Source organism: Rhinoraja longicauda, chromosome 5 (genome assembly GCF_053455715.1).
Source record: "Rhinoraja longicauda isolate Sanriku21f chromosome 5, sRhiLon1.1, whole genome shotgun sequence".
NCBI lineage: Eukaryota > Metazoa > Chordata > Chondrichthyes > Rajiformes > Arhynchobatidae > Rhinoraja > Rhinoraja longicauda.
In genome coordinates, this window is record NC_135957.1 from 25,307,793 (window position 1) to 25,331,981 (window position 24,189).

Below are 24,189 nucleotides of genomic sequence, written 5' to 3' on the forward strand. Positions count from 1 at the left end.
GGAAACGCGTTCCAGCTCCTCCGATCCCGTGACGGCAAAGTGAAGACTCTATTGGTCCGTTGGGCGCCGGGTGGCGGCCGGAGGCTGTTGCCATGGAAATGAAGCGAGGCTACCCCCCAGGAACCGGTGGTCGTCGGACAAAACGGAGGTGAGACAGTGGCAGGCTTATGGTTTCGGCTAGGGTGTTCTAGTGGCAGAATGCAACTAATGCAACAGCTTGCTTGCTGTTGGGACCCCTGGGGCAGCAGTGAGCGAGGAGGAGAGGGAGGAAGGAGCACTTATTCTCATGTAGACCTGCTTTCCTGCGTCCCATCGCCAAGTGGCCCAAGAGATTCAGGCCGTTCTGTTGCTGCCTTGGGGGCCCAGGTTGGCTGCTTCTCGGTAAATCGTCCTGTCGCCTGGCTAGGTTTGACGCCAGTAATATCCCCCTGACTTCCTTGTAGCATCTTAGTCCTTTCCACAAAATTTTGTTGAATTGTTTTTCTGCTTTTTATACCTGTGGCATCCTTTGCTTTACGTGTTCTTTTGTATGCATCTTTGTCAGTCCACTACAATTGCAAAATTCGCAGATGATATTAAGGAAAATATTCATAGTCTTAGAAAGAAGATAGACATTGTAGATGAAATTCAAACCAGACAAATGTTAACTGATACGTTTGACATGAAGAATAGACCGTAATGCTAAATAATTCAAATGGAGGTGCAAGAAGAGGGAGACTTTGGTGTTGTGCATTATCCTTGAGGGTGGGAGTGCAGGTCAACAAAGCAGGGCATGGTAAAACCATGGATAAAACGAAAGTATTGCATCCAAATCCTGCATCACTCCAGGAAGGTCACAAAGTTGAAGAGAGTCCAGAAATAAGGGTTGACAGTTAGGGTGGATAGACTGGAGAAGATGGCATTGTTTTCTTCAGAGCAGAGAAAGTTTAGGCCATTTGATGGCAGTATCTAAAGTCATTAACGTTTTAGAAAGTGATTGGTAAAAGAATGAGAGTCAATATGAGGATTTTGTTACACAATGATAAATTGCCATTTGAAAGACACTGGTAGATGGGCTGATAGATACAGATTTGATAGGACTTTTCAAAGTGAGTAGAATAAATATAAAAATATGCAAGGATATGAAAGAAGTACAGAAGGGAATGACTAACTAGATTGCTTTTTAAACGCTTTTAAAATTACAAAGAACAAAACACAATTCTTGTATTGTCCTGCCTAGCATGTTTCCAGATAATGCATCTGGACAGAATCATTACATTTCGGTAACTCAGCTAGCTTATCAGTAACACTCTCACTTCTGAGTCAGCGAATAAATCTAGTAACTCTCGCATATGCGAACAATGTCTTTGAGCTGCCATATTTCACACATTAAAGCATGATTTGCATTGGCACGAGCGAATTTCCTTTCAATTCATCCCCAGGCTCTGGCATCATAGATGATTGAACTAGCAGCTCATGGGTTTGAGCTGGGAATCAGTAGAAAATAATAAATTGAAAAATCCTGAAACAACACTAAATTGCTCAGAAAATCAATAAGTAAAATGCACATTCAAAACAAAATACCATAAAAAGAAAACCAAAAATCTAAAGTATGCCTTAGCACATAGTACTTCCAATGTAGGTCTTATTCAGTACCATGTTCTATTTTGGGTCACCATTGGTATTGTCCTTAGTAAGTAGAATTGTAAGTAAGATGTCAAATTACTAATCAATGTGGATTTGAACTAGAATATAAAATATTTTGCTGCCAATATTTTGAGTGTTGTCAATGCAAAGGAACTATTTTCCAATTTCATGCTGTTGACAAACACAATAGGATATGCGTAGAAAAGGCTGGCTGAGGCTTCCTGATTGGCATCAAGACTATCCATGATATTTGTCAGGTGTGATCATACCCTTCTGAAGTCTTCTTTCAGTTTGGTATAGAAATTGGGTAAATAGACAAGCATTAGATCCATTATTTTTGTTTTTTAGTATAGAAAAAGCCCATTTGACCCATTTGGTCTATACCAGTCTTTATGCTCCATGAAAATCACTTGCCCTCTCCCCAGATTTAACCCTTTTAGCATTATTGCCAGTTCTTGTCTCGTTCATATTTATCCAGTTTTCACTTTAATGGATCTATGTTATTCATCTCAACTATATTTCCCCTTTCTCTAAACAGCCGTCTTTACCCTTGGTGATGGGAAATTTTGGAGACACAAGGAGCTGCAGATGCTGGAATCTTGCATGGAACACAAAGTGCTAGAATAACACAGCAGATGAGGTAGCATAGTGCCAGGCATGGATAGGCCACGATTCGGGTCGGAACTCTTCTTCTGATTGAAATCTGAAAATACACTCCTTTTTCTTTGGTTATGATTCCATAACTGCTGGCTGCCTCATAATTTATGTAATGATATTCTGTCTTTCAGATTCAATTTGAATGTAGTGAGTTAACACAAGAAGAAAAAGCTTTAAAGTTTAAATAATTCAAAATGACATTTGCACCATTGAAGATCATGAACGGGCCTAAAATGCAGACTAAGATGAGCACATGGACACCCCTGAACCATCAACCTACCAATGAGAAGGCAAGCGGGTGGGATTTTAAATTACCAGAAGAATATGCTATTAAATAATTCATGGTAGACAGCCTTTTTTCGAGGTAGAATTTGCATCCCTTCCTTCAGCATGTGTTTTGTAAAGTGGATTATCATGACTGCCATTGATATATGGCATATATTTACTCTCGTTATAATCAGCAACTTTTAATTTCACATGTCGTCATTACTGTGTCTGAGAAAAGTTCAAAATTAAGTAAGGTTACCATATGACTGTTACATTGCTGGAGGAGTGGAATGGAACTGACTTGATTTTGCTGATAGGAATGTCAGACTGATGGGAATGGTGTGAGAACTCTTGAGTTATTTCCAGTTGGAGCTATGCTATGTGACTATATTCCTAAAGATGGGATTTTATCAAATATGTTAATTAAATCAGATTCCTTGTTATTTTCACATAATGTTTCAATGTGAAAAGTCTATGTATAGCTATTCTGGACTTGCTGTTTATTATGCAAGATGTTTACAGCTGTTTTTGGTAGTTAAAAGAAAAGGTTCTGGATTCCTTCAGCATGACCATTTATAAAGTACATGATAATAGACAGAATCTTGAAATATTTCAAAGGTACTGATTTAGACATTTCTGATATTAAGAAACAGAGATTCTCTAATGTATTATTTATTTTGCTTCTCTAATAGGTCTTTGGAGAAAGAGGAGAACTACTTGGGAAATGGGTAAGAAGACCGTGCAGTCGTAGATACTTACAACTCACCAGGGCCCTGTTTCCCTTTCTCCTTTTAAACTCAATCACCAGGGCCCTGTTTCCAGCATCTATCTATCTATCTATCTATCTATCTATGGGGAGAAGGCAGGAACGGGGTACTGATTGAGAATGATCAGCCATGATTACATTGAATGGTGGTGCTGGCTCGAAGGGCCGAATGACCTACTCCTGCACCTATTGTTTGTTTGTCTGTCTGTCTGTCTGTCTGTCTGTCTGTCTGTCTGTCTGTCTGTCTGTCTGTCTGTCTGTCTGTCTGTCTGTCTGTCTGTCTGTCTCTGTCTGTCTCTGTCTGTCTGTCTGTCTGTCTGTCTCCCATCTTGTTCGTTTTGTTTGTTTATTTCTTTGTGCCATTGTTTCCTTGTGTGGTTGTTTGTGCGCTTTTCATCCACCAAAAAAGGTACACAAAAAAAACGGTACATGATAGCGCGACAGTTTTACCGCCACCTTACACACCTTTGCCCTGGGGACACATTCATCCAGTTGGGGCCCGTCCATCTATTACAGATGCTTCCCGACTTAATGGGTGAGTTGGGGGGGAGGGGAGGAGGGGAGATGGACTGGGGGAGTGGGTGAGGGAGGGGAGGAGAAGGGTTGAGGGGGGATGGAGTGGGTGAGTTGGGGGAGGAGGCCAAGGGGGGGGAGTGGGGGATAGGAGGGTGCTAGACCAATGCAGGAGATTTGGGGGGTTGAGGGGGGATGAAGTGGGTGAGGGAGGGGGGGAAATAATGGGGGTTGAGGAGGGATGGAGTGGGTGAGGGGAGGAGGGGGTCGAGGGGATCGAGTGCGTGAGTAGAGGGGGAGGTGGGGATAAGGGGTGTTCAGGGGGATTGAGTGGGGGGAAGGGGGGATATGGGGTGTTGAGGGGGGGTGGAGTGGGGGAGTAGGGGGGAGGAGAGGGTGCTGGATCAATGCAGGAGAGGTTTGGGGCCAATGAAGGGGAGGGGGCTGCTGAGCCATCAAGCTGCCGCTAACTTTAATAGATGCGCTCCCCCCCCCCCCCCCCGCCGGTAGGACCGACGCCCATCCTGGCGTGCCCCACACCTGACCTTCCTCCCATGGTGCAGCACGGCGGCAGAGGGTCCAACAAGATGGCCGTTGCCGCTGTTCGCCGACTATCGCCGCCGTGCCGCAGGAGAGGCTTTGGGTCCACTGCTCGCGCTGGCTGCTGCGCTGGCGGCACGGGGCCGAGGTGAGTGGCTCCCTCTCCCCTTTCCTGTCCCCCCTCAGCCGCCCATGGCCCTGGGGGACACTCCCCGCCTGGCAACGGGCTTTGTCAGTTGGAGAGGGTTGCCAGGCCTGCAGGATCGTCAGTTGTGGGAGGGTTGCCCCAGGAGAGGCCTGCGGGAGAGATTTGTACCCAATGGGTCCACCTCAGTTTAGTTCCCTATAAATGCCTCAGAGGCCCATTCCCACACATCTCATAAACTCATCTGTGCCCTGTTTCTCATGGTCTCTTTGAACTCATCAGGGCTTTGTTTCCGGCATTCCTTACAAACCCATCAATGCCTCATTCTCAAGCTCCTTTTAATTCACAGAGGCTCACATTTCCTACACTTCTTTAAATTCAGCAGTCTTTTTTCCAGCACTTCTTATAAACTCACCGGACCTCATAAGTAACATTCACGTAATCTGGAAAATGTACCCATATGACACCAATAAATATTGATAATGCTGAATTATTTAAGGTTTACTGTAAATGTACTGAACAATCCATTATTATTTCTGCCCTTTGTAACACCTCATTGGAAAATAACCTCCTGGGTAATTACCTCTTCTGATTCTATCCGAGGAGAAAGACAAATAATTTAGACAGGAGCAACAATTTATGTCACAAGTAAAATGTGAGCTTCTTGTTTGCAGGGGCTACAATAAGATTTAGGGGTTGACTGGAGAAAAGGAGAGATTGCAAAAAATATGGAACATGAATAGCTGCATTGGAAAACAAATGTGAATCAGAAAAGGGGGGTACTTTGGGATCATAGGTTTAGGAGTTTGCACGATGGGAAATCATTCAGGATTATGTTCAACTTCCACCAGAACAATGTTTTCTTTTCAGAGAACATTGAGGAAGTGCAACAATAATTTGAACATGGAGCAGCAGAGTGTGATGAATACAGAACTGTAATTCAGTAATCTTTATCTGAATGGAAGGCTTAGAGTTGAGATATTAGTTGGGAAAGGTGGAGTTGTAAAGGGTATTTTCTAAGGAAGATGGTTGATGATGATCAGTCTTTCTCCAAAGGCTATCCATTGTCAATCTTGCTTTTTCCTAACTGCCAACATCAAATATGTTATGCTAAGACACTCCCCTTAATAAATCCCCATTCTATCTTTGTGTTATAATATGAGATTGCTTAACTCGATGCTGATCAAGAATTGAACATGGTTTTTGATTTTCTCAGCGTTAGCTGCACGAGGAGGTGAATTTGAAACATTTTTAAGGCTTCACTCATGCTATTGATATTAGAGCGTCAATCTATTGTAGCTACTGTAATTGTTCAGACTTGGTGGCAGATTTTCTAAATGCATGGTACAGCAATGGAAAAAGAACACATTCATCAGAATGTCCTAACTCATTGGGTTTGTGTGATACGGAACTGGGGTTCACCTCTACCTCTTCCTAGCCTGTAGTTCTGAGAGGCATATTCCTTTTTATATTTCTCCCAAGTGGATGCAATATGGATGATTAATGTTTGATGTTCATTCACTACCTATACTTCATCCTAGGACTGAAACCAAATAACTCAATCTTCCAGCAGAGTTTAGCTAACTTGGTTTAGACCAAAGACAAAGTGAACTTTCTTGATCACCACAATTCAGAACTGCAGCACATCATTCCTGTTAAATTCTTAAGACGTAATTTACTCTTATTAATAGGCAATAGACAATAGGTGCAGGAGTAGGCCATTCGGCCCTTCGAGCCAGCACCGCCATTCAATGTGATCATGGCTGATCATTCTCAATCAGTACCCCGTTCCTGCTTTCTCCATAACTCCGCTATCCTTAAGAGCTCTATTTAGCTCTCTCTTGAATGTATTCAGAGAATTGGCCTCCACTGCCTTCTGAGGCAGAGAATTTCACAGATTCACAACTCTCTGACTAAAAAAGTTTTTCCTCATCTCTGTTCTAAATGGCCTAACCCTTATTCTTAAACTGTGGCCCCTGGTTCTGGACTCCCCCAACATTGGGAACATGTTTCCTGCCTCTAACATGTCCAACCCCTTAATAATCTTATACGTTTCGATAAGATCCCCTCTCATGCTTCTAAATTCCAGTGTATACAAACCTAGTCGCTCCAGTCTTTCAACATATGACAGTCCCGCCATTCCGGGAATTAACCTAGTAAACCTATGCTGCACGCCCTCAATAGCAATAATCTTCACATGAATGTGCTTATTATTAATTGTCATTTGAGTGAGGTATGCCACATAAATATATTTGTCAATACACTCAGCTCTGTGTGGTATATTTTGGGTTACTATCCACGAAATGTAGTTGATGCATGACATGGAGAAAAATGAAAGCAGAGGGTGCAAAATTTGTTTTAATGAAAAACCAATTCCTTTTTTGAGTGTTTCAAAATTCTGATTACATTTTTTCATTCATTTTTATTTTCAGCAAGTTGCAAGCTAATCACCCATTGCTTTGCTCAAGGAAGGTGGAGGGTAATAGCTGTGTGCAGATAGAGGGAAATGAGAGAAGAATGGGAGGCCGAAGAAGAAAATAAGAGGAGAAAGGAGAATTAGGTGAGGGGTGAGGAAATGAGGTGTTGTGGCAGAGCTGCATGGGGGAATGAGAAATACAGAAAGGGAAATGGTGGATTTGAAGGGAAGGTTAAAGTATGGAGGGAAGAAAGGGAGAAAAGAGTAAAGTAGTAGATTGGGGGATAGGATGAAAAAGAAGCCAAGATTTGAAGTAAGGAGCTGGAGAGGGAAGAATTAAAAAGAGGAGAGAACAAAAAAAAATAGTTTGGAGCACAAGAGGAAGGTGGAGAGTGGTGACATATTGTTTTCAATGTATACAGGTCCTCCCTAGGTTATGAATGCCAGTCGTATGCTCAGCCCATACTTACAAAAGAACATATGGAAGACTGGCGGATGGATTTTCCAGCTGCTGAGGGATGCAGGCATCTCCTGACATGTGGGAACCTGTTTTGCAGCAATATCATTGCAACTTGCTGAAATATCTGAATGGTTGAATTAAACGCCCTGGTTTAACTACATGTTGTCCCTGGTTGGCCTATTCATCACTTAAATATATTGCAGAGCAACCATATTTCCTACTTGAGAACTGATTGAGTTGCCTGTTGTAACTTGGGGTGACTGCCGTAGCTTGGGGAGGACCTTTGTTAGTCACAGCAGTTTGGATGGCATCTAATATTACTGCATTGATAAGTGTTTTTACATTCCTTCACATCCTTACACAGTTTGATAAGTGGACTGATACACAGCGTCGCAAGATTCTTCTCGATCTGTTTAAAAGATGCTCCGTCTCTCAGCTGAAGTTTTGTGACCAACATTTGCGCAGTAGAGTTCCAATGGAAGCTTTGGACTTCACATGTTTCCTTCCCAGAGTGCTGGCTTTGTACATCTTCTCCTTCTTGGATCCAAGAAGCCTTTGTCGATGTGCACAGGTAACCCTTTTGCAGAAAGGTTTATTTTTTATTTATACACTTTCAAGATCTGGATGTTGTTGCCAAGACCAGCATTTATAGCCCATCTCTAATTACCCCTCCAAAGGTGGTGTTGAATTGTGTTCTTGAAAATAGTACTGGTTCCACCAAGTGACTTACTAGGACTGCTCAGAAGATGGGTCCTGAATCGCTTGTTGGCCAAAAGGGTAAGGCTGGCTTGCTTCCACCTCTGAAGAACATTTACGAACCAATTGGATTTTTACGATAACCTAGTAGTTTCTATGGTCATTGTGAAGACCAGTTGGTGTATTGATCCCAATTTCCAGTTTATTAACTAAACTTGAATTACACCGGCACCATGGTGGGATTTAAATTCTAGTCCCTGGATTGGTAGCATGGATCTCTGGAGTACTACCCTGATAATTTAACCTCTGCTTATTTATTATTTTCACAAATAAAACAAAGGTCTGGTGTTTTTACATTTTAACAATAAAGCTACTTAAACAAACTGATCATTTTTGAAATTGGCAGGCATATGTTGAGAATGAGAATGTACTCTAGTCTGTAGGGATTCAACAGTTGTAAATACCTTGATTAAAGTGAGCAAATCCCCAATGTCAAGTCAAGTTTATTTGTCACATACACATACAAGATGTGCAGTGAAATGAAAGTGGCAATGCCTGCGGATTGTGCAAAAGAAATTACAATTACAGCATTAAAATTTAAATTAATACAGAAAAAAAAATGTAGTCCCTAGAGTTATAATAGTTAACAGTTCTGATGGCCTGTGGGAAGAAACTCCGTCTCATCCTCTCCATTTTCACAGCATGACAGCGGAGGCGTTTGCCTGACCGTAGCAGCTGGAACAGTCCGTTGCTGGGGTGGTAAGGGATTTCTGTTGTATAGGGCTTGCTCCACATCTTCAAAGCCTAACATTGGATAATAATTTAAATATACTTTGAAATTATCATAGTTATTCCTGAAATCTGTATAACTCTCCAACATTGCAAAGCTGACTGGAAACTTGACTAATCAATGAAGAAAGAACAAAAAAATAGATGGATCCTACAAAGAGATCCTACTTAGGCAGAATGGATAGATGTCGTGGGGCTGCAGGCATCTTCTGCTCCTTCATCTGCTCCTTCCTATGAAGAATACACGCTGAAGAGGAATTTAAATTTAGAAAGCTTAGACAATTTGTTGTCAGGTGCAAAATTAGTGATTAGTGTGCCAAATTAGAGCACATGGTATTGGGGGTAGGGTATTGACATGGATAGAAAACTGGTTGGCAGACAGGAAGCAAAAAGTAGGAATTCACGAGTCCTTTTCAGAATGGCAGGCAGTGACTAGTGGGGTACCGCAAGGCTCAGTGTTGGCACAGCAGTTATTTACAATATAAATGATTTAGACAAAGGAATTAAATGTAACATCTCCAAGTTTGCGGATGACACAAAGCTGGGTGGCAGTGTGAGCTGCGAAGAGGATGCTATGAGGCTGCAGGGTGACTTGGATAGGTTGGGTAGTGGGTAGATGCATGGCAGATGCAGTATAATGTGGATAAATGTGAGGTTATCCACTTTGGTGGCAAGAACAAGAAGGTAGATTATTATCTGAATGGTGTCAGATTAGGAAAAGGGGAGGTGCAATGAGACCTGGGTGTCCTTGTACATCAGTCACTGAAAGTAAGCATGCAGGTGTAGCAGGCAATGAAGAAAGCAAATGGCATGTTGGGCTTCATAGCAAGAGGATTTGAGTATAGGAGCAAGGAGTTGCTACTGCAGTTGTCCAGGGCCCTGGTGAGACCGCCCCTGGAATATTGTGTGAACTTTTGGTCTCCTGGTTTTGGGAAGGACATTTTTGCTATTGAGGGAGTGCAGCGTAGGTTCACCAGGTTAATTCCCGGGATGGCAGGACTGACATATGATGAAAGAATGGATCGACTGGGTTTATATTCACTGGAAATTAGGATGAGTGGGGATCTTATAGAAACATATAAAATTATTAAGGGATTGGACAAGCTAGACATGGGAAAAATGTTCCCGATGTTGGGGAATCTAGAACCAGGGGTCACAGTTTAAGAATAAGGGGTAGGCCATGAAGAACAGAGATGAGGAAAAACATTTTTCACCCAGAGAGTTGTGAATCTGTGGAATTCTCTGCCACAGAAGGCAGTGGAGGCCAATTCATTGGATGTATTCAAGAAAGGGTTGGATATAGCTCTTAGGGCGAAAGGAATCAAGGGATTTGGGGAGAAAACAGGAATAGGGTACTGATTCTGGATGATCAGCCATGATCATATTGAATGGTGGTGCTGGCTCGAAGGGTCGAATGGCCTACTCCTGCACCTATTTACTATGTTTCTATATCATTGCATGCAAACCAGGCATATAATACCCATAAAAGTTTCACACTCAGGATGTCCCAAAGTTCTTTACACCCAAACACAGGTCTTTTAAAGTTTACTCACCTGAAATTTAGGAAAAGGAGTTGAACAAAATTGAGCAAATAAGACCCTCAAGCTTCACTGAGACAATAATACATCTGTTTTTAAATAATGACTGAAGAATTAATATTTGCCAGGACCTGAGGAAAAGCTCCACTGCCCATCTTTGAAAGGTGCACTCAGTCTTTAATGTTCTCCTGTTTAGTGGCTCATTAGAAAGACTACACCTCTGATAGCGAGGCACTCCCTCCTTTTGAATTAAAACCTGGATTTAATCCACAAGTTTCTAAAATGGGATAAATTCACAACCTTCTGACTTGATAGTGCTTCTGACTGACCACACCTGACATCTAATCTGTTACACTTGTGATTGGATCAAATCAGGCATGGAATGAAATAAGTGGATGATCTAATCCCACCAGTTTCCCAGCAGATGTGGGTTAGATTAAAGGTTTCCCTCTTTTCAGGTATTTGGTGTAATTTTAATGTGAAACTGGAGAGTTCATGAAGCATGCTGCCTGCAAAGCAGAAAATCACAAAGAAAACTAGAAAATCATTATGCAGTGAATTTAGTGCAAAGTTGATCCAGCTGTATTGAGACTTGAGTATTTCCTATGGAATTATTTTGTGGGACAGATAGCTTAGGCTGCGTGAATACAATGCAAATGCTATCTACATGGAATTGCTCATATTTGTTGTTGTTTTATATCTTCGTTGATCTCAATTGTGCTCCTTCTGCTATCTCATAGGTGAACTGGCATTGGAAAGATCTGGCTGAACTGGACCAACTCTGGATGCCCAAATGCCTGAGACTAGGTTGGTATATCAGATTCTCGCCTACTCCCTATGAACAAAGAATCTGGAAAAGGCACTACATTGAGATGGTGAAGGAGCTGAATGTGACCAAGCCAAAGGTTAGTAACATACCCCTGCATACATCAGCAGTTTGCTGCATTCATAAATGTGATTACATTTGCATTTCCAGTATTGAAATGGATAACATAATGTTTCTAAACAGCTCGGAAAACATGTAGACATATTTCTAAAGAAAGAATTAACAGGTGTCATATTACTTCAAGCAGTATTTATTTGTGTCTAAAACCTGTTATAGGACTATCTTTTCTTTCCACCAGCAAAGTATGAGGTGTAAACACAAATAAGTTTTAAAATGGAGGAATTGTATATGATGGAAACTCTGATAATTAATGCATAATAGTTATTGTCATACAGTCAAACTGCATGTAAACAGCCCCTTAGCCCCTTTGAGTCTACCATTAACCCCTGCCTTACACAAACTCATTTTATTCTACCCACATTCCCATCAATTCTCTCCCCAGATTTACCACTTCCCTACACACTAGGGACAATTTACCATGGACAATTAAATATTGTATAACAGTAAATTGGAATTTTTGCATTCACGTGTTTGCCCTCACAGTAAGTCCCAAAATACTGGAATGTTTAAAATAAAAAAAATGTTTGTAAGCTACTGTTTTTCGTTTAAGCTCAATAGCCAGTTGGCAAGCCATGGGACATATTCTGGGTGGTACTTTGTATTAATTACAATTTGAAATTGATTCAGTCCATTAAAAAATGGCTGAGTTCTCAGACATAAGACAAATTCATAAACAAATTTACTTGAATATGATCTTGTCAACCTTAACTTGTCTGGTCATTTTACTCCTGGGTTCAGGTTGAATATGTTGATTCATTGCGACTTAGCTATGATACTATGAATTGGATTTCAAAGGTAGTCAGTTTTAATTAAAATTATAATTGTTGCTAAGACTAAGGCTTAGTGCGGCACTGTGTCGCACCGTAGAGTTGCTGCCTTACAGTGCCAGAGACCCGGGTTCAATCCTGACAATGGATGCTATCTGTACGGAGTTTGTGTTTTCTCCTGTGACTGCGTGGGTTTTCTCCGGTTTCTTCCCACATTCCAAAGACGTGCAGGTCGTAGATTAATTGGTTTCAGTAAATTGTCCGTTGTGTGTGGGATAGAACATAGTGTATGGGTGATTGCTGGTCGGCACGGACTCAGTGGGCCAAAGGGCCTTTTTCTACGCTGTATCTCTAAACTAAACCAAAGAACATTTGAGAACATACTGCAGTATTGTGATGTCTGAAATATTTCTCTATTGAATTATGCCTGCTTCAGCGTAATGTAAGAAATTGAATTTTGCTCAAAGCTTTCTGGCCTGTCACACATATTTCCTCACATTCTGCTCTGACAGCTAAATGTGAAGGGTTCATGGAATGATTAACTGCCTGACATTATGGTGAACAATCTTCCTGTGGCTGAAGCCACAATTACATCATCTAGCAGTGGGGTGGGGGAGAGGGGATTAGCTTGGTGGTCAGTCCTACTTAATAAGACTGTCCGGAGTGCGGAATTAAATTCTGTAAATGTTTGCCTGTAAAAAGAGGTGGAAGCAGATTTTAAGAGAATTATATAACTAATTAAAAAATAAAAGAAATCAGGGCCACAGGGAATAGATAGAGATGGAGTTGTAATTGAATTTAGCAAATCAAGAGAGTCAAGATTAGGCAGAATGCATTCCTTTTGTTTTATGTAATTTCATGATACTGTTTTAAACCACTTACTTGAGAAGTCAACATATGTCAACAATGCATATGTTCATGATATGAAAGGTTAGAGGCAGATTATGGATCAGTATTTTCTTTATGAATCCTCTGAAAGGCTTTTGGGACTGACTCTACAATCCTTATTAAATCAGCATTTTTCCTGTTCCCAGACTCCACCCAAAGAAGAGTTTATTGTCGCAGAAGTCCATCCATTATCAAAGGATCCAGCAGACCAAAAGCTGTCCACAACGCGGTCCCCCACTGGGAAAGCTCAGCCTGAGCTCCCACCCTGGCGTGGGTCAGACAGGCATCCGACAGATACCGTACGTTTCAACTATCTGGACAACAGCAGCCCCATTGAGCTAACTGGGTAAGTGTGAGGAAACGTACTAGAGAGCAGGTGTGTCAGGTTTTCAACATTCTCTGGCTTTGTCTTGGCTCTCTGGACAAAGTCGATTTTTTTCTCCCAAGATCGAAAATATAGGAAATCCCTTAATGTGCTAATTCCATACCTCCACAGAATTGTAATGAATGGCATTGTGACTATGAATAAGCCACTGGAGATTGAAGCTGATGAAGTTGATGTCAAAGGTCTTTATTTACCGTACTCAGGTCTTCTGGTGAATTTATTTCTTCTTTTGTCTCCATTCCCTTTTCTGACATTCTGCAGTATAATGAAATTTTATACTTCTCAAACACAATGATAACAGTAAGCGATTAAGTACAGTTTCAATAGTTATAGTTAGTACTTAACTTTAATAGTTGATGTCAAAGGTCTTTATTTACCGTACTCAGGTCTTTAGAAGGATGAGGGGGGATCTTATTGAAACATATAAGATAATTAGGGGATTGGACACATTAGAGGCAGGAAACATGTTCCCAATGTTGGGGGAGTCCAGAACAAGGGGCCACAGTTTAAGAATAAGGGGTAGGCCATTTAGAACGGAGATGAGGAAGAACTTTTTCAGTCAGAGAGTGGTGAAGGTGTGGAATTCTCTGCCTCAGAAGGCAGTGGAGGCCAGTTCGTTGGATGCTTTCAAGATAGAGCTGGATAGAGCTCTTAAGGATAGCGGAGTGAGGGGGTATGGGGAGAAGGCAGGAACGGGGTACTGATTGAGAGTGATCAGCCATGATCGCATTGAATGGCAGTGCTGGCTCGAAGGGCTGAATGGCCTACTCCTGCACCTATTGTGTATTGTCTATTGTCTTCTGGTGAATATATTTCTTCTTTTGTCACCATTCCCTTTTCTGACATTCTGCAGTATAATGAAGTTTTATACTTCTCAAACACAATGATAACAGTAAGCGATTAAGTACAGTTTCAATCGTTATAGTTAGTACTTAACTTTAATATTTTGAAAGTAGACAAATAACTTTGCAGAATAAGATGTACATTACAAGCACATCTTCCCAATTGACATAATCCATTTGAATATTACAATACTTGTGGCTGGTGCAAGGGGTTCTGAGTGCAAAACTCCTGACAACCAAAGTACATTTTTTTGTAGTGTTAAGTGGATATATAAACACGCAGAATGTTAAATGAAAAATGCATGTCCTGAACTGTACTAAGGGACAGGGATATGTCTTTAACAAAGTTAATGCAGGAGATGGCCAAATGTTTTCCTTGATCTCATCATGGAGGCTTCAATGAGAAAAAATTAACATGAATATTTATCTGTTGCTTTCCCTACCTAATTACAAAAGTACAGAATCAGGATATTGCACCTTCAGTGGGTGGTTTTGATGTCCTTGAAGAATCATTGGATGTTACATTGTTTAATACTCATTGCACAAGTGTCAAGCTTCGTTTGCCTTGTCAGGTTCCAAAGCAAATCTCTGAAGTCACCTCCCACGGTGAAACTGGCTATCTGCGTTCTCAAGTGACAATGATGTGTGGGGAGATTACAAGAAACAAGTTTCTTTTGAAGAAGAGTTCTCGCTTGAATTAACTAATGGGATCTTGTTGTTATGTACAGGTGTCTCTTTGTCATGTGTTTGTAATCTGGAGATGACCAATAATTACCAATTTTGTGCGTTAAATAATACTTATTGCACCTTATTATGTTTATTGAGCTCACTGTCAGAAGCCTGAATAGATTTTTAATTGGACATTATTCCTTATAATGAGCAGTGTGTGATTTTAAGGCCCGGCATATGTAAATTGGAATTATGTTCATTCCTGTAACCCATTACATAAGGATATATTTGCATTGCTTAACTTCCCATGCACTTTCCTGCAGGTAATGAGTCAGGGCCTTTTTAATAAGTCTGATGCCTTGCAGAACTTCATCATTCTGCATATCCAGCTTTAAATTAATGCTTTAAATTATCATTTTTGGATGGTCTATTTTTCCAGGAAAAAGAAGGGCAGTCAAACCACCCCTGATATTCGACAGAGTCACGACAGAAAGAAGCATCCATCGGCAACCTATAGAATGCGTAAAGTAAAATCACTGGTAGGCTCACTGATACTTCTTTTCTTGGCCTCCTTAAAGGATCTTGGAAATAGTGAAATAAGTTTTTAGAAAAAAGCAAAATATTGTTGAAAACATAGCAATGATCTGCTGTATTACAAAATGCTGGAGTAACTCAGCAGGTCAGGCAGCATCTAGGAGAGAAGGAATGGGTGACGTTTTGGGTCGAGACCCTTCTTCAGACAATAATCTGCTTATCTGCAATGATCTGGGGGGCGGGGTAGAGTCCAGAACCAGGGGTCACAGTTTAAGAATAAGGGGTAGGCCATTTAAGACTGAGATGAGGAAAAACTTTTTCACCCAGGGAGTTGTGAATCTGTGGAATTCTCTGCCACAGAAGGCAGTAGAGGCCAATTCACTGGATGTATTCAAGAGAAAGTTAGATATGGCTCTTAGGGCTAACGGAATCAAGGGATGTGGGAAGAAAGCAGGAACGGGATTCTGATTTTGGATGATCAGTCATAATCATATTGAATGGCGGTGCTGTCTCGAATGGCTGAGTGGCCTGTTCCTGAACCTATTTTCTATGTTTCTATGTTCCAATCTACTTTGTCGTATGCACATTAACTTTAATGAACAAAAATCAGCTGCTTGCTCACTTTGATAATGTCCAGGTTCACCACTGAGGTGTTTGAGGTGTGAAATAGATATCAACACGTGATGATGTCTATTTTGCCTTCCCATTCCCATGGCATTTCTAAACGTGATCAGCTTTTCACATTTTATATTTTGAGATCTTATTTACAAACCTCTTACCTTTTAATTGTCAATTGATCACGGGAGATATCTTGTGGTTTGCAAGTGGTGCGGAAGTAGTTGTCAGAGGTGCACTGATCATCCTAGATCTTTCCTCAATTAGCGCCCTCATGATTCCCACCCTAAAGTCTTGCTATGTCAAGTATTCTGCTTCAAGCTGAGCCAAGACCCATTATAATTTAGAATATGGAAACAAGGAATTGAAGATACTGATTTACAAATAAAAAGCGTCTAAGTGCTGTAGTAACTCAGCGAGTCAAGTAGTATCCCTGAAGAACATGGATAGGTGACGTTTTGGGTCAAACCCCTTCTTCAGACCGTTTAGTTTCCCTTGCCTTAATCCTTAAGGCAAGAATAAATTAATTGCTGCTTCATTCTAAAGCAGCCTCAAATTCTATTTGCTAACGTGCAACCAAAATGGCAGCACTGCCCCGTCCCATCAGTTTATTGATTTCCAAGCTTTGTTAATCCTACTGATAATGTCTGAACAAAGAAAGAAACTTGGAATCACTAGTACAGGACAGAAAGATCATCTGAACCATGGTCCAAAACGCTGCAGCGAGACTCCTGACGGGTACCCGTAAAAGGGACCACATCACGCCGATTCTGGCCTCTCTCCACTGGCTCCCTGTACGGTACAGAATCAACTTCAAGCTACTCCTATTCACATATAAAGCCCTAAATGGACATTCCCCCCCCCCCCCCCCCCCACATCAAAAATCTTCTAACCCACCTCTCTAACTCCAGGTCCCTCAGATCGGCCGACTTGGGGCTACTCACTAACCCGCGGTCTAGGCTTAAGCTCAGGGGTGACCGCACTTTTGCGGTTGCAGCTCCTAGACTGTGGAACAGCATCCCTCTCCCCATCAGAACTGCCCCCTCTATCGACTCCTTTAAGTCCAAGCTCAAAACCTATTTCTACTCCCTAGCGTTTGAGGCCCATTGAGGAGGCGCTGTGAACTGTTTTGTATGTGCTGTTATGTTTGTGTGCTACTGTATGTTTCATTTTTTCCTTTGTACCTAATCAGATGTACAGCACTTTGGTCAACTTGGTTTGTTTTTAAATGTGCTATACAAATAAAATTGACTTGACTTGACTTGTGAATTTATCCTTCCATATAGACCTGCATCTCTATAATCATAGTGTTCAGCTGTTTTTTAATTTATGCCAGTGTTTGCTCCCATGACTTCAACTGAAAGACCATTCAAGGATAAATAGTTAGTGCAGAATTTGCCGTTTATGCATATCCCAATCTTGGAATCCCAATTTTACTTATTTCATCTCCTTTAAAATAGCAGGAATTCAAATTCTCTCAGCCTTTCCTCTTTACTCATTTTTTCTGATGGTGTGTATGTTTCTGATGGATGAGGTATTAGATCTTGAATCCTTTTTGCATGTTTTTCAGTTTCCAAGGGGAAGAAAGCTGGAAAAGGCGAGAGGCAGGACAAAGTGTGGCAGGCAATAGGTTGACATAGGCAAGGGATTTTTTTGATAAGCAGACGTTGGGACAGGTTTGAGGAATTGCAGATTGTCAAGCCAGAGGGAAGAATGTAGCGAAGGTGGGGTGGGGTGCAGTGCAACGAAGAAATAGGTGGGAGTCCAGGTCGGGCACGGGGGGGGTGGAGTTTTTTTTGGGGGGGGTGGTTGTTAGGGTTTACCTAAAATTGAATGATTCAGTTCATACTGTTGGGTCGTAAGCTACCCATGCGGAATATGAGGTGCTGTTCCTCCAGTTTGCATGTGGCCTCACTCTGGCAATGGAGGAGACACAGGCCAAAATTCAATGGAAATGGAAAGGGGAGTTAAAATGGTTAGCAACCGGGAGATCCAGTAGGTCTTGGCCGACCGAGCGCCTATCATTGGTTTCACTCTGCTCTATCTTGAACTCATCGGAATTGATGCTACTGTGCCATCTACTGATAATTCTTGTTTACTACAACTCAGTATTACAGGTGAATGCAGCTTGGTTTTATTTTATTAATTATAATATAATTCACTACAGTTAAACTTTAATATACCAGTAGGTACATTGAAACAATAGATCAGCAGTAAAAAGAAATTTGGGAAGAATATTTTTGACATAGTAAATTATCTGAGTGATTTATTGCCCCCCTCAGGTTTTTCTCCACCCTTTGAATCTCTTGCCATTGCAGACTAGATAATTTCATTATCTTTCTGCAGAGAAGAACAATTAAAAATGGAGAGAGTAGTCTGTGCTATTGATATGTTGAGATGGTAAGAACAAGCAATTGGACTTCAATAATGCCTTTCACAACCAGGCAGCACACAATGCAGGTGGTAGTGCTGCTGACTCACAGTGCAAGAGACCCAGGTTTGTTCCTGACCTCGGGTGCAGTCTATTTGAGTTTGCACGTTTTCACTGTGACTGCATGGGTTTCCTCCGGGTCTCCGGTTTCCTCCCACATCTCAAAGACTTTCGAGTTTGTAGATTAATTGGCCTTTATAAAATTGCTCCTAATGTGTAGGCAGTGGAATAACATAGAGCTAATGTTGTTGGACAATGGAAGGTCACATAGACTATGGGCCCATGGGCCTGTGTCCATGCTGTATCTCTAAACATGGACACACCAAAAGGGTTTGTAAAACGGTGAATAATTTTATAAAGGCCAATTAATCTACAAACTCGAAAGTCTCTGTAGGAAATGTGATGGCTGGTACTTGCAGAACAACTTCCCACAAAAACAATGAACCAATGATCAAATAGTCTATTTTAACAATGTTGATAGTTAATATTGGTGGGGTTACTGGGGAAACTCACCTGCTCATTATCAAAACATGAAAACTATTGCCATGGGATCTTTTACATCTGATTTGGTGCACAAGTATTCCAACGCTAACCTACAGCTCTATCACTTTTTCAGATAAACTAGATATTGTATCACTCAGAGCAGCCATATCATGTGCTTAGTGAATCTACCTTGTCCCTACTCTCAAGACCTGCTTTATCTCCATGGATCCTCCCTAATGTTAGTCTCATTTGTTGCATTTGTCCAACTACACCTTATGATTGTTTCTTGTACTTACATTGTGCTCAGATGTGCATGTCCCTTGACTTTAACTTCAATCAAAAACGCCAACTTCGTCCAGTCTGGGCAAGTCGTAGTGCAGTGGGAGGTTTTGTTTCTAAGGAAGAAGTCAATGCATTAACCCAAAGTTCTGAGTGGAATGCTGGTATTCGACCAGCACCAGTTCGACCAGCTATTCCATTCATGAGTGAAAAAGGATGTAAAGCTTCTTTGCGGACTCAGAGGAGCACCCCCTGTGAGTATCAATGGCAGACATTTGTGTTGTTCATTCCTTTAGTCCTTTCTGGACAGCACTGACGATATTTATGTGATGCATAAACAATTTGTTGATAAAAGGAAGATCTTGCATTTCTCCAGCGTTAAAATGTGCCAGAGTGCTGTACAACTAATGAAGTATTGCAACTATTGCAGTAAATATGCTCACAACACGAAAATGCTAGAAAAACTGTTTTTTGTGACATTGGTTGAGGAATAAATATTGCTCATTAAATGATGAATCCACACTCTTTCTTCCCTGTAAACATTAGCCAAGAACTGGTCGAACTCCTGAACTATTCTTCAAGGTTAGGTCAAGTGGTCTTTTATATCCACCTGAGAGGGTTAATGTAGTAACAATTTAATCAACATTCAAAAAGTGGGATCTCTGATCGTGCACTGAGCCTTCAATGCTGCACTGGAAGTGTCAGAGTAAATTATGTGCTTAAATCTCTCAAATGAGGTTTAAATCTTGACCGTCTTATGCCTGAAATGTTTCCTCTATATTTTCAGCCATGTATATTCCCTCAGCTTCTTGCATTAACAAAATTGCTGCTGGTTTTGCACTTAAATCATTTGCTATCCTGTCAATGTATTTTATATTAATGCATTTTATTTGAAGCCTTAGTACTTTGTCTGGTTCTTTGTGTGCACAAGGTAAAAAAAAACAGCTTACTGCTTTATCGTCAGCAGTATTTATAATAAACAGAATTTGGTGAGTTAGATGTTGCAGAATAGTTTATTTGATTCATGATACTGCAGTGCCATGCACAGGATTAATCATGGTTTAGTCATGGTCAGCAGATTATTATCGATGTTGCCTTAAAGCTAAGTAGCATTCATGAATTTATCCATAAACCTGTACAAAGAAGCTCTTATGCACATGACACATCTATAACTTTTGCCTTTTCACGTTCTAGGCCATAAGGCAAAGGTAATTTGGGGGGGGGGGGGGGGGGGGGGCAAAGCTAGCATTGCAAGGAACGTCACAAGCCATATGAATTTTTATTAAATTTAGGAAAATATGTTCACTAACTTTAGAAGATCAATGCTCATTCAGTAGTAGTGTTATTCTCAAGAGGCAGTGAAGGCTCCTGAAAGCATTTAAGATTTGAAGAGGGGCAAAATAGCACACTCCAGGAAACAAAAATCTAAATCTCTGTTGTGTTCTCTGTGCTTACCTCCTTCCCAGCCTGCCCACTCTTTGAGAGTCAGCCATGGCAAGTTCCTGAAACTGAGAGAACCGGTGATGAAGAATGAAGGATTAAACCACGTGGAACAGAGACAAGCCCCATCAACTGGTTGCGCTGGTTAGCAAAGAATGACAGGAATTGGTGAATTGGATTTGGATTGTATTGAAGGAATCACTGGATGGATATGTGAATTATACACAATAAATTGTAATACGTTGAATGTTAGGGTTAAATAATTAATTTCCTATTTTGTTGTGAGGGAAGAAAGAAATGAAAATGTGAATTGAAGACATTTTTAAACTGTAAAATCATTGAAATATAATGCTACAAACACTCCAAGCAGTTTTCTGAAGCATTAGTACAATAATATGTGCTTTGCACAATCCACGCAATATTGGTTCTGACGTGGTAGAACACACTACAAAGGAAGAGAAAATTTAACCCAGGAAAGGTAAATGTAGCTAAGAACAGCCAGTTCTGTACAGTATTACCTGAGTTTGATATCTGTGTAGGGAAATTCCAAGGAGAAAAGGTTCACATAACTATATTTTTTCTAAATAATTTGTTCACCTTTCCTTTCTCCACCAATTCTGATTATGTACTGATGCACCATCCAGGTAGTAGTAGAATTATTTTCAAAAATCTGTGATGACTATTCCCTGATTTGCAGAGAAGTGACATTAGGTACAGGTATTTAAATGATTGCTGTCAGTCTATTAGACTTACTAATGTACTTTCTCAAATAAATGACCTAACTCACAACTATTGAAAGATCTATTGATTAGAACAGCAAAAATATTAAAGAATTAGAAAACCATTCACTTTTAAGCCTGTGGATTCACAGAACATGCTGGCCTTGCTTGAAATTATTTTTCTTTGGATTTGTCAGAAGGATGTTTTTAACTGAACTGCTTCCATTCAACTTTGGAAGTACAATTTGGATTCAGGCATGTGCTCAAACCTATCTTGAGCTCTCTGGGTGAACATCCTGTGATAGGGCTGTGGCATTGTTATGTGCTTCTGAAAGAAATTGGTCCAGTGATATTTCTTGTTGTATATTAAATAGGCTCCACAATGATTGCTTCTTGAAATTGTCTTTAACTATTACTACTGACCTCTCGACTGTTCCGTTTAAAGCTGAATGAAAGGATAAGAGCAGATTGCAGTTACAGTAGATGAAAATTGGGTTTCATTGTCAGAAACTAGCTCTTCAGGTAAGCCATGTTATGCAAATTATTCAATAGTATATTTACTAATGGTACATGTATGATTCTGCGTGTATTTGTGGTAAAATATGGCAGTTTATGTGTAGATTAACACATTTGTGTAAAATATGCATCGTGTGTGTGTGCATGTGTGGATGATCAAGTGTACATATACATATGAATATGGATGAATAGGTGCTGTTTGGCTCTATATGGATGGATGCATATGTAGATATACAAAGTGAAGTGTGATTCTGTGGATGATTGTTTAGTTTGTGCAGTTCGACAGTGTCTATATAATTGTGGATGAGTACTTACAATTAGGTGTTGTTTATGTGTATGTGTTCTCTGAATATGTATGTACTTGGAAATGAATTTGTGTGTGTGAGTTGGATTATATATGAGTGTGGATATATACATGTTTATATATGTCTGATGGCTAATTTTAAGGACATAAAATTAACACATTTTATAGGCACAGTCTCAGGTCCAAACTGTACCTGCTGTACATACATGTAAATGGTTGTAAATCATGGCATTGCCTTTTGGGTGTGATATTAGCCCAGGCAGACCAAGGGTATCAGAGGTACACAGAGTAGGCAGACAGTGATGCCAGTCATTATGATATGAAACACTGATTTGGCGGCAGTGCTGTTATTTTGGAGCACGACTCTCATTTAACTCCCTCTAATATCCTTGCTCAGCTAAAGACTTTCCAATTGCAGAAAGGCCCGTGCATACTATTCAGAGATTATGAACTTCTTAAAGATTATGGATGGGCAATAAACACTGACCTTACTACCAAAGCCTTACTAGAAAAATACGCAACAGATCTGGCCGGACCAGCTCAATAAATATCACATCTCCATCTCCAGAGGATTATGTTCAAAGGTCTTCAAGCAGCTTGGAGCAGCATGATAGCAAAGCTCATAAAGCTGCAGCCTCACAGCTCCATGGATCCTGCTCTATTCTAACCTCTGTTGCTGTCTGTGTGAAATTTGCACATTCTGCCACAAACCTGTCAGATCGGTTGCACAGGGGTTTGTCTGCATCAGATGGAATGGAATCTCAAGTAAGGACTTGATGTATGGAAGGGAGTTAAAATTGGAACCGAGGAATATTGTCGGATGTAATTATATGAGTAACATGATCTTGGATGCAATTATGAAAGCTAGGAGGAGTTTACTTAACGGAAATATTAAAACGGATTTGATTTTTAGTTCTTCCAGTCACTATCGCATATGGCATGCAGATCTCTTTAACACTAACCTGTTAAATACTGGTGGTGACACAATCCTATAGTCCAGCATGGCTGGAAAAGTTAAACAAATAAGTCCTTTAATAATAATAATTTTTTGGCATATCGCTTCCTTCCCATAATTGCGTAAGAAAGGAATAAATAGCTACACAGCCTGTAAAGCATCAGTGGTCACAGATAGCTATTTTAGGAATATTAGAAGGCATAGTTTAACTTGAAAATCCAGAGGCTACTGTCCCATTAATGGTGTGATGACATTAAACATTAATAATTTTGCCATCATTACAATCTCAAACATCACATCAGTTTAAGTGACTGGAAGAGGGAATATTTCCATCTTAAGTGGGTTTTATAAATCAGTGATTTAAAACTATTACAAATAATGCATTATTGATGGATGCTGGGACTGAAGAGGTCAGCAGCCATCCTCACCTGCATCCAGAAGTTACTTTCTGTTAGAATTGAATTGACAAAAAAGCATTCAGTGCCGTGCAATAGTGGGTGCATAAGGGCCTTTTATCCCTTGGGGTGGGTGAAACAACTTTAAATTTGAAACTGTGGTGTTTAAATAATGTTATACAATTGTCACTCAATATATCTCTGGGATGAGTAATGTCAGAAGAAGACTATGGGATTAATTTGAGGTCTTTGCTAAAACGTAGCAAGGGAAATGTGCAAATGCCGCACAAGGAATTCAGTCAGTGAGAGTTCAGGATATCTGCGGCAGGGTTTTATTCTCAATTAAAGTTGGCCAATAGATTGAACACATGAGACAACGAATGCACAGGAGGAAATCCGGATAAACCATTATCTGCCTGCAACATCGAGACTAAGTAAATAGTAAACTAATTTATTCATAGATTCCTATGTACACTTTATAACGTTGAAAATTGTTGTCAAATGTACAAACAACATTACAAATATTTTGCTGTTGTGACAGTGAAACCAGTTTCTCTTTATTGGTCATGCTCAATGTTAAGAAATTGCAGGCAGGCAGGCAAGCTGGC

The 24,189-nt window shown here is 40.5% G+C and overlaps 1 protein-coding gene across 3 annotated transcripts; it reads left to right on the plus strand.

Annotated features, from left to right (window-relative positions):
• Nucleotides 1-39: 39 nt before the first annotated feature.
• fbxo16 (F-box protein 16) lies at nucleotides 40-22,221 on the plus strand. Of its 3 annotated transcripts, none has more exons than XM_078400055.1 (9): nucleotides 40-148; nucleotides 2,415-2,573; nucleotides 3,243-3,278; nucleotides 7,755-7,961; nucleotides 11,154-11,318; nucleotides 13,161-13,360; nucleotides 15,350-15,449; nucleotides 19,281-19,506; nucleotides 20,719-22,221. In XM_078400055.1, the coding sequence occupies exons 2-9, from the start codon at nucleotides 2,478-2,480 to the stop codon at nucleotides 20,784-20,786; spliced, it is 1,098 nt and encodes a 365-aa protein (XP_078256181.1). In that variant the 5' UTR covers nucleotides 40-148; nucleotides 2,415-2,477; the 3' UTR covers nucleotides 20,787-22,221. The 3 variants fall into 3 exon arrangements, with proteins under 3 accessions (XP_078256181.1, XP_078256183.1, XP_078256182.1); XM_078400056.1 differs by lacking the exon at nucleotides 40-148 and adding an exon at nucleotides 2,163-2,266; XM_078400057.1 differs by lacking the exon at nucleotides 19,281-19,506.
• Nucleotides 22,222-24,189: the final 1,968 nt, after the last annotated feature.

Coding starts and splice junctions, on each gene's coding strand:
- fbxo16 (XM_078400055.1), top strand. CDS start 2,478: ATGACATTTGCACCATTGAAGATCATGAACGGGCCTAAAATGCAGACT. Junction 2,574..3,242: donor ATCAACCTACCAATGAGAAG/GCAAGCGGGTGG, acceptor CTTCTCTAATAG/GTCTTTGGAGAAAGAGGAGA. Junction 19,507..20,718: donor GACTCAGAGGAGCACCCCCT/GTGAGTATCAAT, acceptor CCTCCTTCCCAG/CCTGCCCACTCTTTGAGAGT.